This window comes from Propithecus coquereli, unplaced genomic scaffold (assembly GCF_000956105.1).
Source record: "Propithecus coquereli isolate 6110/MARCELLA unplaced genomic scaffold, Pcoq_1.0 Scaffold438, whole genome shotgun sequence".
In the NCBI taxonomy this organism is placed as follows: Eukaryota; Metazoa; Chordata; class Mammalia; order Primates; family Indriidae; genus Propithecus; species Propithecus coquereli.
In genome coordinates, this window is record NW_012150152.1 from 915,146 (window position 1) to 928,947 (window position 13,802).

A 13,802-nucleotide genomic window follows, 5' to 3' on the forward strand; every position below is an offset into this window, starting at 1 on the left:
ATGGATTGGACATGTGGGATGAGCGAAGGAGAGAGTTGTCACGCGCGCTTCCAGGTCTCTGGCCTGAGCACCTGGGTAGATGGGGGAGCCCTTTCCCCGAGGCTGAAACAACTGGGGGAGGTGCAGGGATGGGGGAAAAAATACCATGATTTTGCTCCACAAGCCCGAAGTCCTCCCAGGAGGGGACCAGACGTCTCTACCCCCACAGGGAACATCTGCAGGGCACGGGCTGTGGGGGATGGGTGGCAAGCATCCTGGAAACACAATTCCAACCAAGAACTGCCACCTCCACTTAACCCACTCGGCCAAGGTGGAACTATGGCCCCATTTGTCGCTGGGGACACACAGGCCTGAGGACCACCTCTGCTCCAGAATGTGCAGTGCTGTGCTAAGCGCTTAGATTGTGGAGACTTCTGCGCATGGCATCTTCTCACGGAAGCCCTTTGGCTAGCGGTTACCCAGTGTGCAGGGGAAGAAACTGAGGCACGAGAGGCCTGGTTTGCCCCAGTAAATGACAGTACCCCCTCCTTGGCTATTCCTCCCTCCTCCCTATCCGGGGTCCAGATGAGGGGCGGCCTGAGCCCCCAGGCCCCATCCTCAAATCTTTTTTGACAATCTGGAGTCTGAACTGGGATCCGAGGTCGGCCGAACAACCTTGAGTCCCCCCTTGGACACTTTTACCCACTTGGCTGGCTGGGGACACGGGAGGAGGGTGCAGGCCTCTAAGGGAACGCCTGCAAAGGGGACTTAGAGCTCGTTCCCTCCCAGGACACTGCAGCTGGGGGCGGGGCTGCGACCCAAACCGCCAGGCTGGGACCGCCCGGGTACTCTCATTTCAGGCACCCCCTCAGCGGGGGCCTTGGAGGCCAGGAATCCTTTTTCTCTTGGGCGCCCGGATCGGGTGGGGACGGAGAGAAGGAAGATGAGGCGCCCGGGCGGGGAGGGGTCCCGAAACCCGAGCAATGGCCAAAAATAATAACACAGAGAAGACTCTTCGCGCAAAAAGAAGCAAGACAAACTATGCGTCGCTCCGGGCGGCCGGCGTTACCTGGAGTCGGCGGGCGGCGGCCGCCCGAGCGATTACTCACCCCGTGGCGCACCCCACCCGCGGGCCGCTGAGTGGATTTTTCCGTGGGAGGGTTGTGAGTGAGTCCGGGGGAAGTCCTCCTTACCGCTCTGCTCCTGCGAATCCCTCCTACCCGGGTGAGGGACGCCGTTCGCGCAGGCCTGGGGTCCCGCTCCCACGGGGGACCACATCTCCCCATCTGCCCGCACAGCAGCTCCCTGCTGAGGCTCCAGGGCGGCCCCGAGCAACCTCAAATCCGTTCCGCGCGAGGGGGACCGCTGAGCCAGGGCGAGGGCCGGGGACTCCGTGCCTTCCTGCTTTTCCTCCTTCTTTCCTCCAGCAAAGCCCGGGGCCGAGGCTACGCGCGGAGAACCAAAGAGAGGCGGGATGAAATGGGAGGGCCGAGACCGGTGGGACCCGCGCGCCGGGGACGTGGGGCTGGGGGCTACTTTCAGGCCCCAGGGGAGGAAGAGGGGCTGGAGATGGGGGTAGGCGGGGCTCAGGGACCGCTCAGTGGGGGGCGGGGCCAGAGTGGGGTAGGAGCCTAGACAGAAGTTTGGGTGGGGGAGGGGGGCATGGAGGAGCGGCGCAGGATTGGGGGACTTAGGGGACGCTGAAGGGGCACTGGGCTGAGAGCAGGGTGCAGGGAAGCGGACAGGGGTGTGGACACGGGATTGGGGACGCCGGATCCCAGACTAGGGGTGGGGAGCATGGACCTGGCAGGGTTGGAGAGGGAGGTTCGGACCGGTAGGAGTTGAGTCGGGGGGCCTGGACCGCGGGACAGGGTGCGCGCCCGGTCCGCGGTGGGGCGGAGGCCGGACGGGTGGGACGCGCGGTGCCCGCGGGCTGGCGGGCGGCGGGGAGGCCGGTGCGGGGCCCGCCGCCCCCCCGGGGCCGGGCCGGGCCGGGGGCGGGGCCGGGCGGGGCCAGCCGCGCATTAGCGCCTTGTCAATTCGGCTGCTCAGACTTGCTCCGGCCTCCGCGTCCGCGCCCAGCGACGTGCGGGCGGCCCGGCCCGCGCCCTCCCGCTTCCCGCGCCCCGCTTCGCCGCCGCCGCAGCTCCCGCCAGCCGCGCGCACCCGGCAGCGCCAGCCCCATGCCCGCCGGCAGCCCGGGCCCCGCCGCCCAATCCGCGCGGCGGCCGCCGCCGCTGCTGCCTCTGCTGCTGCTCTGCGTCCTCGGGGCGCCGCGAGCCGGATCAGGAGCCCGTGAGTACCCCGTGCCCCGCTCCTCCCCTCCCGCCGGAGCAGAGAGCGGGCGCCCCGGGGGCAGCCGCTGGGGGGGAGGGGGCGCGGGCGCCACCTGGACAGCCGGGGAACAAAGGAAGGCGCCCCCGGCGCGGCCCTCGGGGCGCCCTCACCTGCGGAGCGCACTGTGCGGCAGTCCCCGGGCCCGAGGGTTCGGCTTCTGCGTCCAAGGCCTTCTTACCTAGGCAGCCTGGCCGAGGGTGCCTGGCCTGGCCCCCGGGGCCGGAGGATCGTGGCCTGGGACCCTCTGCCAGCCGGGACGTAGCGGGCGCACGCGTCCACTTCCGTGGATTCGGAGCCGTGGGGACCGCGGGGCACCGCTCCCAGGCGGGGGCGTACGCGGTTGGCGCACTGGGTGCGGGCCCCCAGCAGGCCCCCCCGGGCGGAGGGATGAGCCCTGCGGGGAGGGCGGGGCTGGAGGGGGCCGCTCTGGCCGCCTGGCGCGCCGCCCGGGGTCCCGGGGGACGTGCCTCTCCACGGGCCGGCGCCGCCGCCGCCCTCCCCCTGCGGGTCCCCGCGCACGGGGGTCCGCGGAGTCCCCGCCACCGGCGGCGCTCAGAACCGTTCTCGGCCAGGCTGCGCCGGGCTGAGAGTCTCCAGCGAGAGAAATCTTTGTGCGCTCGTGGGTGAGAGGGAGAAGGAGCCGGAGCCAGTGAGTCCGGTACCGCTGGCCCAGACTTTGTGGGGGACCACTGGGAACTCGCTGCCCCACAGGCCAAGACCTCCGCCCTGTAGGGAGCTCCTGGGCTCAGGCACTCTCCGGCGCCCCCATGCACACCCCCGCCAGGATACGTCTCCACATCCAGACCCGCTCTGGGACACACCCAGAGGCACACACAAAGACTCACACTGGCTTGTGGCCCGTCACCCTCGCCCTCAGACTCGCGCGCACTGCATCCCAGATGCATATTCGCACACCATCGCGGGCACGCACACACATTCCATCCCTGACACACACACATTTGTGGTCACACACTCATTCCACAGGGGAGGCAACACAGGGGCACACACGCAGGCACAGCCTGCCTGGGACATTCACCTCACTCCATGCACCGCATCCAGGCGCACAGGCCACCCCGGGGCAACTGGGCACACACTGCTCCCAGGCAGCCCCACGCTGTGTTGAGCTGTTTGCAGGCTCAACTTTGGGCTCCTCGGGGACAGGCAGGGTCTGGGCACCCTCTGGGGGCACTTGCTGAAAGCCCAGCTCGCCCAATGCACCTGGGCAGGTGAGGGGCTATCCCCAGGCCCTCCCAGGGTCCCTGATGGCTCTTCCAGGTTGTGGGCAGTGCCTGTGAGTGCCACTGTTAGCGCCAAGCTTTGTTTCCCAGTTTGTAGAGCAGAAAAGGGGGGGGGGTGTTGTGCGTGTGTTTTTTCCTTTAAGGGGGAAGAAATTAAATAAAAGATTCTCACACCTCGGCAATATGTTTCTACTTACGGTGTGTCTTAGCACCTGACCAGCAGGCGGGTGGGTCGTAAAGTGTCTGCAGGTACCAGCGGGACGGGAGATGGGGACCCCCGTGGGGAATCCTGGGATGGAGGCCACCCTTCCGCCCCACTTGCAGAGAATCTCACACTTTTCCCTTTTAAAACACATGGTGTTCCTTTTTAATAATGGCAGTGGCTCCGGATTGGGAAAGGGAGGAAGAAAAAACTTTTAAAGGCCCCAGCTCTGTGGGAAAGCAGGGCAGGCAGAGAGTGAAGGGGGATGGGGGGCGTCCAAAAGCCCAACCTAGGGATCTGCTTTGGGGAGCCCTCTAGGAGGCCCTCCAAACCAGGCCAAGCACCCCCTCCCCCAAGGCTCAGTGGGCTGTTCCCAGCTGCTGCTCCCCTGTCCCCAGCGCCTGGGCCCATTGTTTGGAGGGAGTGGGGAGCCAGCCAGGACCCCAGAGCTGGGAGGGGCTGTAATGCCAGTAGTTCCTAGGAGGTGCTACAGGGTGCTGGGCCTCAGCAATCTCCCCAGCAGGTAGAACGTATTCCTCCTCCCATTCTACGGAGGGAAAGCCGACTGCCCAGGTGCTGCAGCTGGCGTTGCACCCACATCCCAGGAGCAGAAAGCTTCCCTCTGACCTTTACTGCCAGGGCTCAGGGGTAGGGGACTGGCCTGTCCAGGCCAGCGTGGCCTTGTGCTCTCCCCGTCCCCCTCCTCCGCCCAGCTTCAAGAGGGCAGCTGCAGCTGCTGGCAAGTGGGCCACGCCAGCCCGGGCCAGACGGGTGTGGCAGAGGGGCAGTGCCCCCCAGCCAGGACCCCCCAGAGCGCCCCTCTTGGCCAGGCCACGGTGGCGGCTGGGGGGGGGCAGGAGGGGCGCGACCCACCCAGGGAGGGCTGAGAGTGGGTCTGGGGTTCAGGCAGGCCTGGCCGTGCCTCCCACTTTGCTGGGGGGGCCCAGGCAGGAAGCGGTGGGTGGGCCAGGGCAGAGACGCTGGCACGCCGAGTTCATGCAGAAGGAATTCCGAATTAGCGGGCGGCTGGCTGCCTGGGACCTCCAGGGCGGCCCCCTGGTCCCCCGCCCCCTGGCCGACCCCGCCTCCTCGGCTCTGGCCCGCTTAGCCTACTCCTTCGCACGGACGCTGAGACCTCCAGCGAGCCCTGGGCCAAGCCCCAAACGCAACTGTGCTCCCAGCCTCCAGCAAGATGTAGCCCTAGAGCCAAGTTTGCCCCGGAAAATCGTCATGGCTGGGCCCAAGAACTGTGTCCACCCCACTTCTCCCATCTGGGGCAGTGAGGGCCAGTGCAGGGCAGCCACTGGCATTCAGAGGGCCTCCTGGGGGCCAGGATTGCCCCGTCCTTGGCTGCCATCTCTGCGAAGCTAGGCTGCCCCTGCCCTCCTGCAGTCGCTTCTCACAGCCACTTGGGAGTCCTTTTAAATGCAAATCTAACCCCCTCCCTCCCCTGCTCAGAACTCTGGAATAACCCCTCCCTGCAGGGGGGGGGGTCCCTGCTAACCTCTCAGACAGTATTTGCTATCACTTCTGCCCCAGGACCTTTGCACTTGCTGTTGCCTGTTGCTTGGACACTCTCTCCTAGATACTTTCACAGCTACTTCTCTGACTTTATTAAGGTCTCAGCACAAATGTCACCTCGCCAAGACAGCCTCCGGGGCTATCTGAGTTGCTGCCACTGCCCTGTCTCCCTCTGGCCCCTCCTTTATTTTGTCCTGTTCTATTCTCTTAGATATTTATTTGTTCTTTTTTCCTGCTGCTTCCTTGGATTTAAAGCCCATGAGGGCAGGAATTTTTTTGTGTCTTGGTCTTCACCGAAGATCCTGGGACACTCGTAGGTGCTCCGTGATGAATGAATGAATGCATGAACCATTGAGTGATGAGTCCTTGCAAGCTCTCTGGTTGGAAGGAGAGGCCTCTTCCCAGAGGCTCACAGAAGCAAAGCCACTGGGTCAAGCTTCCACAGTGAGCTGGGGGCTTTCAAACCCAAGTCCTAGGACAGTATGTCCCCTCCCCTCCCCCTCAAACGATCCATGTGGTTGATGCCATGATGCCACTTCCCAGATGGAGAAAATGAGACTCAGATAGGCGTCGGGGCCTTGGATTGTACATCCCCTCCTCCTTTTCTGGGTCCCTGTTAGGTTCTAGTCTTCAGAAGGGGGAGCCCTGGGCTGCAGGTGAGGAGGCACCTCCCGCAGGTATCCCCCAGGCCCCTGTGCCCAGCACCCAACCCAGTTTAGGATGTCCCTTCCCATCTGACCTTTACAGAAGCCCAGTAGACAAAGAGCTTTCCAACTCCCACTTTGCAGATTAGGAAAACTGAGTGCAGGGAAAGAGCAATGATGTGAAGTCCCTTCAGGTGGGAGTTGGGGGCCACAGCTGCCTTCAGTTCCAGTGGCGGCGCAGAGGACAACTTTGGAGACCAACAAATCTGGGCTCAAATATTAGTTTGTCTTTCCCTCATTCAATGACCTAGGGCAAAGGAACCTGATCTTTCAAAGCTTCAGTTTTTTTCATCCATAAAGTGAGTAGGATTTGATGAGAAAATGTAGGCAAAGTCTCAGCCCAGTATTTAGAACACCACAAGTTCTCAATAAATGGTGCTCTTAACAATTCACCCAATAGACGTCAGGGCTCTTTTTTTTCTCAAAGTGTCTCCCACCCCCAAGAAACACCTACTATGTATAAGGCTCTGGGAGTATCACAGAAAGAACTCACAATCTTTTGTTTCTAATTGTGGAAAGAGAGAAAAAGAAAAGAAAATGAAAAATAAAGGAAAAAAACAGAGTGTCAGAACTCTGTGCAAAGCAAGAGTCGCTTGGATCTGAGTGGGCATTTATACCTGAGTTTTGGGACCACTCAGAGAGCCTTGAGCAAGTCAGTCATGAAGTGGTTTGGAAGCATCCGAGCTGTGGAGTGAGACAGAGCTGGGTTGATCTTGGCTTTGCCACTGACCTTGGACTCGCATCTGACCTAACTGATCCTCAGTTTCCTTGTGTCTGTAAAATGGGAGATGATGATAAACCACTCCTTTTCAGGACTGTGTGAGCCCTGGAGGTCCTCGCATGGTGGGGGGCTCAGGGTGGCCCCACCCCAGGCCTGATAGGTGTTCCTCTTTGACCCCAGACACGGCCGTGATCAGCCCACAGGACCCCACGCTCCTCATCGGCTCCTCCCTGCAGGCCACATGCTCGGTGCACGGGGACCCTCCAGGAGCCACCGCCGAGGGTCTCTACTGGACCCTCAATGGGCGCCGCCTGGCCCCCGAGCTCTCCCGTGTGCTCAACGCCTCCACCCTGGCCCTTGCCCTGGCCAACCTCAACGGGTCCAGGCAGCAGTCAGGGGACAACCTTGTGTGCCACGCCCGGGACGGCAGCATCCTTGCTGGCTCCTGCCTCTATGTTGGCCGTAAGTGGACCCTCCAGGGGTGACTCTTGGGAACAGCATCTCCTTATGCAGCAGGGCATGAATCTTGAGCCCTCTGGCCTGGGGCTGAGTGGTGGGCACACTGGCACAGCAGTACGGGTCTCTGGGGTGAGAATGGGAGCTTGGAGACCCTCATCGCCATCCTCAAGAGACCCATGCAGATGGCCGTGCCAACGTCCACTCACATCTCTGCCGACTGAGACTGCCCTGACCACCCTCCTGCCGCTCCAAGGTGGGGGCCCCCTGCAGAGGGAGGTGCAGCAGCCCTTCCACCTGTGCACGGCCGGTCCAGCCCCTCAGCCCCTGCCCCCTTCCCCTCTCCCAGTGCCCCCCGAGAAACCCTTCAACATCAGCTGCTGGTCCAAGAACATGAAGGACCTGACCTGCCGCTGGACGCCCGGGGCCCACGGGGAGACCTTCCTCCACACCAACTACTCCCTCAAGTACAAGCTGAGGTTGGTGGTGGCCCCAGGGTGATGTGTGTCTCAGGCTGGCCATGTGACCTTGACCAATGCTGGCCCTCTCTGAGCCCCCATGTCCCGTCTGCACCCCGGGGCTGCCATGGTGAGGTCTGGGGGCCAGAAGGGACCCTCATGTGTCCTGGCCCCCTCTGGTCCCCACAGGTGGTATGGGCAGGACAACACGTGTGAGGAGTACCACACAGTGGGGCCTCACTCCTGCCACATTCCCAAGGACCTGGCTCTCTTTACACCCTACGAGATCTGGGTGGAGGCCACCAACCGCCTGGGCTCTGCGCGCTCCGACGTGCTCACGCTAGACATCCTGGATGTGGGTGAGCCTCTGGGGTCACCAGGTCCCTCCCCTAGGGCAAGCCTGGCCCACCAGGCATCCCACAGGGCCCCCTGCATCTAGTCTGTTTTCCTGGCGTCCCACCTGCCTTCCCCCGCAGCCGTGGCTGCAACTCAGGTCTGTCCCTGCTGTTTGGCTGGGGATGCAGGTTAGCTGGGCGTCCACTCATCAGTCCCGGCCCGAAAACAGCCAGGATACCCGCACTCTGCGGAGAACACCTGGCCTGGTCGCCTCCCCCTCTGCAGCCCAGGTGTGCAGGAGGGGGCCCTGGGGAGTGGGGAGGGGGCGCTCAGGTCGGGAGGCGCCCCAGGAAGCTGGGAGGCGCCCCAGGAAGCCGAGGCCTGGAGCTGGGGGGCGCGGGCGGGAGGCAGGAAATGGATGATCCGCGAGCAGAATTGGGCCTAATCTAATTAGGGTGTTTCTCAGCCCCAAGCAGGCCTGTGCCTTAACCCTTTCAGCCCCTCGCCAAGGCCTGGGGGGAGAGGCCGCCGCCTTGCTGCCCACAGAGCCCCCAGACACATCCCCCGCTCCTCACAAGCCTCAGCTGTCCCCTTGCACCCAGTGTCACATCAAGGATTCTGGTAAAGTGGGAAGGAGCTGGAGGTGCGGGCAGGAGGAGGCCGGCGGCTTGACAGCCCCCTGGCCTCTGGGGCACGAGAGTAATGTCGTCAGCCAGGCAGTGTCTGCTTCCACATGTCCCCTTGAAGATAGGATTATGTTTCTCCCGTCACAGATAATAACGGCGATAACAGCTAACATTAATTGAGTGCTTAGTGCAGAGTGTGTCTCGAGTACTATTTCACGTAATCCAGCAGTCCTGGGGGTAGGGGCCGAGGAAGGAGGGAAACGGAGGCAGGTGCCACCTAAGCCACGTGCTCTGCACCACGCCGCTGGGGGAGTTGAACCCAGACACTCCCAGGCGCTCAGGGACCCCAGCTAGGTCCAAGGAGAGCCCCCCTCCCCCGCGCAGTGACCAGACTGCCCTCCGCCCCCGCAGTGACCACGGACCCCCCACCTGATGTGCACGTGAGCCGCGTCGGGGGCCTGGAGGACCAGCTGAGCGTGCGCTGGGTCTCGCCACCCGCCCTCAAGGACTTCCTCTTTCAAGCCAAGTACCAGATCCGCTACCGCGTGGAGGACAGTGTGGACTGGAAGGTGCCCGCCCCGCCCCTGGCCCCGCCCCCGGCCCTGGCCCCGCCCCCTGACCCTGCCCTCTCTGCCCAGGTGGTGGATGATGTGAGCAATCAGACCTCCTGCCGCCTGGCCGGCCTGAAACCAGGCACCGTCTACTTCGTTCAAGTGCGCTGCAACCCGTTCGGCATCTATGGCTCCAAGAAAGCTGGGATCTGGAGCGAGTGGAGCCACCCCACGGCCGCCTCCACCCCCCGCAGTGGTGAGCACTCCAACAGGGCTGGGCAGCGCCTGAGCCAGCCCCAAGCCAGCCTGAGCCTCCGTTTCCTTGTTTTCTCCAAGAGAGCAGAGGTCTCAAACTGTGGCCCCCAGGGCCAAATGTGGCCCCTGGCTCTATTGTCTTTGGCCTATCGTTTGAACAGAAAAAGTTTGACCTACTTGCAGAAATTTAAAAGCAGGAAGTTTTTACACAAGTATCCTAGATCCCCTAGAAAAATTAATTCTCTAGAAAATGTAACAAGACACATCCCACAGCCCCCACTAGCAGCCCTCACTCTCCTTTCTCCCATTGGCCGCCCGGCGGGCCTCGCCCGCTTAAACTCCCTCCTCAGCCTCAGAGCAAGCCTGTTTGGGACCCCTGCTTCCTAGGCTGATAGGCTGCAACTCTTCCCCCAATGGGACTCAGTTTCCCCTTCTGATCAAGGCGGGGAGATGGGAATGATTAGCAGTCTGGGTCTGCTTCCTCTTGCTGTCTGGGCTTTCTCTGAGCCCGTGGACTTACCTTCTCTCCTTTGTGAAATGAAATGAAATCTTTGCTTGGATTGTCTAGCCTCAGTTTCCCCATCTGGGAAGTCAGGACAAGAATCACACCTGCCTCAGGCTGTTGTGAGGGTTGGATGTCATAATTCCCGTGACGAGTGCCCACACGGTGGGTGCCACCTAAGTGTTTGCAGGCAGTACCATTCCCCGCTAGCCCCACCCCATGGTTTCACTGCTGGGAGGCCCCTTTTTTCTCAGGTGAGGACATTGGGACCCCAGAAGGTCACACAGAGATCTGAACTCAGTTCACTGGAAGTCCAAGCCCATGCTCATGGGACGATGGGGAAACTGAGGCCTGGAGAGAGTCCCAGAGCCAGAGAGGGGTACAGCCAGGCTCCAGCCAGCAATCCAGCCCCTATCCCGGGCCCCTCCAGGTTCGGGGGTGGGCGGGAGTGAGTGCATCTGGGCGGGGCCTGAGCCTTGGCCCCTGCTCGTGCCCAGCACCTGCAATTCTTGCACGGGAGCCAGCAGGCCCTTGTGTCCGCCCGGGAGGCTGGGAAGGCTGTGGGAGACCGGCAGGGGCGGCGGGGGCCGCGGCCGTGCCAGGGCCTGTCAGCGGGTCCCCGGCTTTATTTATGACGTGAGGCCGATGTCCTTATCCGCCGGCCTGCTCTGGGCTGGCTGCAGCCGGCAGCTGGACCAACAGGCAGGCCTCCCACCTGGCCCTCCGGCCCACTCCCTGTCCCCCCAGCTCATGCTCCCAGGCCCAGCCTGGGGACTGTCCCTTGGGATCTTCTTGCACTCTGTCTCCCTCCATCTCTCTGTCACTCTTCCCCGTTTTCTTGGTCTCTTTGTCCCTATGTCCCCAGGGTCTCTGTCCCACCCTGCTCAGGCCCTTTCTCCATCCGTGGTCCCTTTGATCTCCTAGGCTGTCTCCTTCGCTTTCACCCCCTGCGTCTCCCTGTCTCTGTCATCAGTGTCTCTTTCCTTCCCCCTTTCTCCCCTGTCACTGTCTCTGTGTCTCATCCCTCCGGAAGGCCTCTCTCCTCCCCTCCCCCCCTTCGCACCTGGCTCCTGGCTCGGGCCACGGGCCACGGGAATCGGGTTCCTGGAGGAGACGTGGAGGAGGAGCCCCTTCCTCCCCCGCCCCCACCTCCCCAGGGGCGCAGCTGGGCGTGGGGGCAGCTGAGCTGTGTGCAGGGCCGCGGGGAGGACCGAGTCCCCGAGAAGCGGGGCGGGAGGTGCCCGAGGGGAACGCGCTGCGGCCGCAACGCGGCCCTCCTGCTCCTGCGCGCGCGCGACCCCTGCCGGGAGCGCCCTGACACTGCCGCCCGCCCACTCCCAGAGCGCCCGGGCCTGGGCGGCGGGGCGTGCGAGCCCCGGGGCGGCGAGCCGAGCTCGGGGCCGGTACGGCGCGAGCTCAAGCAGTTCCTGGGCTGGCTCAAGAAGCACGCGTACTGCTCGAACCTCAGCTTCCGCCTCTACGACCAGTGGCGAGCCTGGATGCAGAAGTCGCACAAGACCCGCAACCAGGTAGGAAGGAGGGACCCGCGCACGTGGGGGTGGGTGGCTGGGGGGACAAGCAGGGGAGGGGGAGGAAACCAGGCTGGGGAGATAGGTCCGCAGCCCCCACGACACCTCCGCCTTCCTTCCAAGCACAGGACGAGGGGATCCTGCCCTCGGGCAGACGGGGCACGGCGAGAGGTAAGATGGGCTCGGTGGGTGGGCGCAGAGCAAGACGAGGGCCCCTCCCCGGGCTGCAGGCCTCGCGCGTCACCCCCAGCCTGAGAGTAGCTGACATGCAATCCCTCCTCCTTCCCGCCTTATTCATCAACATGTACTTAGCACTTACTGTGTGCCTGGCATTGTAGCCTTTAGCCGCCCTAAGGAGCATCCGACCCCCTGAAAATGTCCAAAGTGGAATCTCATCCTCAGGAATGAACATACTCACCCTAGTTAGCATGTATGAGCACCTACTGCATGCTGTCCCTGTGCCAAGTGCTTTTACCTGCAGGACACCCCACGGGATGGTCAGATAGTCTGACTTCTAAGATGGGGAAGCCAAGGCCCAGAGGGGGACAGTATCCTGTGTAAGGTCACACAGCTAAAAGTGGTGGGGACAGGACCTGAGTTGGGGCTTCTTCAATGGCTCTGTGGTGCTGGCCCCTCCCAGGCTCCCTGCTTAGCTTGGCTTCCCCTCTGCTTACAGGTCCTGCCAGATAAGCTCTAAGGGCTCGGGCCACCTTCTGTGCCACGCGGAGACCCAGGGGTGGAACCCAAACTGGGGCCACCTCTGTACCCTCACTTCAGGGCACCTGATCACCTTCAGCAGCAGCTGCAGCAGGCACTCTTGAGCTTTGACGGCCAAAACAGCTCTGAGCCCCATGTGAGGCCACCCTTGGGTGCACCCTCGTGTGGGAGGGTGTGCGTGAGGATTAGTTGAGTAGCCCAGAACCCTTGCTGGGGCTGGGGGTGAAAAGAAATCATTACTCCCCACATCCGGGGCCCCTTCAAAAGTCTTTTAAAATAAATGAGCTATTTAGGTGCTCTGATCGTGAAGGTGAGTTTGGGGCCGGATCCGCCTGGGGTGGGAGCTGTGAGGTTTGGGGGAGGCGTGAGGCATCCCAATGGCCCTTTGGGATTGGGGTCTCTCTCCAGAATCTTCCATGTCTGGTTCTGAACTCCTTGGAGGGTGTGATTCAAAACATCAGAGTTTTAGGAGGGTGGGAGTCTCCTACCCACTATCCCTGTTCCTTTGGGGTCCCCTCCCCAGGCACACTGGTCCCCCAGCGCCCCAGGACAGAGACGGTGCAGCAGCTGCAGGGGACGGGTTCTTTATTGTGGGAGGAGTCTTCAACTGGAGGAGGGTCGGCAGCCCTGTGGGGCTTGACCCCGGCCAGCTGGCGGTCAGGGCTGGGCTGGGCGCCATCCGCCGCGTTTCCCATCTCTCGCGTGCTTCCTTGGGGAGCCACCATCACTCAGCAGACTCCACATCAAACCTGAGGTCCTGGAGAACCTCGCTGATCGCCTCCATGGTTTTAATTACCCTACAAGAGCGGATGGGAACTATAAATAAAACCCAGATGGGGCGAATTAGGCGCTGCGGTGCAGCTCTGAGGGGGCTGCGCGTGCCCGGGGCCCTCCTGCCCGCCGCCCAGCCTCCAGGCAGCACCAGCAGCGGGAGAGACTTTACGGGTGCTTGGGGGAAGCGGTGGCCCCGTAGGTAAGAATGGGCTGAGAGAAAAGGTCATCTTGGTGGGGTGTGTGCCATCAGGAGGTTGTGACAGCATGAACGTGACACATGTCGCGTATGTGTGCGTGAGCGTGTGTGCGCTTTGGGGGCTGAGGACAGGCACGTGCAGGTGTGTGCCCGGTGCGACATGGGTGACCATGTCCTAGCTCACGTACAGCCACGTGTGCAGGATTAGCATGCGTCACGATGTGCAGCTGCGTCCCGGCAGTGAGTTTCTGATGTGACATTGCAGGGCTGTCCCCTCTGGGGACTGTGCATGTTTAGGGGCCCCCAGATGAGGACGCCCTAAGGATTGTGTGCAGGCCGGAGGGTCTGACCCTGCCAGCCCTGGGGCGAGGAGGGCTGGGGCAAGTGCCTGAACGTGCACGTGCAAATCGAGCGTGTCCAGGGGGCCAGACGGCAGCGCTCACTTCATCTTCAGCTGGTGAGTCCGCACAGCGTCCTCCTGCCCTGTCCACTCAGGAGTCCCCATTAGCTGCAGCAGGGCGACCTGGCAGGGGAACGGGCAACCGGGACGTTGTTAAAATGGGCAGAAGGCACCCCGTGCCCTCCCAGTGTCCAGGGAGGAAAGACGCGAGGGCACCCGGAAGGCACTGCAGTGGAGCCACGCGGGGCGGAGCTCCGTGCGGGAGGATTTAGAATCGGGTTTAGAGGGGCTCCCGCGGGG

At 62.7% G+C, this 13,802-nt stretch overlaps 2 protein-coding genes across 2 annotated transcripts in view; one reads left to right on the forward strand and one right to left on the reverse strand.

The window, feature by feature from the left end:
* The first annotated feature begins 1,984 nt into the window (after positions 1-1,984).
* Positions 1,985-12,441, forward strand: CRLF1 (cytokine receptor-like factor 1). Its single transcript, XM_012654036.1, has 9 exons — positions 1,985-2,274; positions 6,883-7,164; positions 7,508-7,637; positions 7,806-7,975; positions 8,990-9,147; positions 9,217-9,385; positions 11,228-11,415; positions 11,544-11,586; positions 12,092-12,441. The coding sequence occupies exons 1-9, from the start codon at positions 2,163-2,165 to the stop codon at positions 12,103-12,105; spliced, it is 1,266 nt and encodes a 421-aa protein (XP_012509490.1). The 5' UTR covers positions 1,985-2,162; the 3' UTR covers positions 12,106-12,441.
* Positions 12,442-12,702: 261 nt separating this feature from the next.
* The window catches only part of LOC105818144 (chromosome unknown open reading frame, human C19orf60), a 6,962-nt gene continuing 5,862 nt past the window's right edge, over positions 12,703-13,802 (reverse strand). The window contains exons 4-5 of the mRNA XM_012654037.1: positions 13,546-13,625; positions 12,703-12,929 (exon numbers count right to left, since the gene is read on the reverse strand). Of these exons, the coding sequence (XP_012509491.1) occupies positions 12,857-12,929; positions 13,546-13,625 (153 nt within the window). The 3' untranslated portion in view covers positions 12,703-12,856. The remainder of the gene's footprint in view (positions 12,930-13,545; positions 13,626-13,802) is intronic.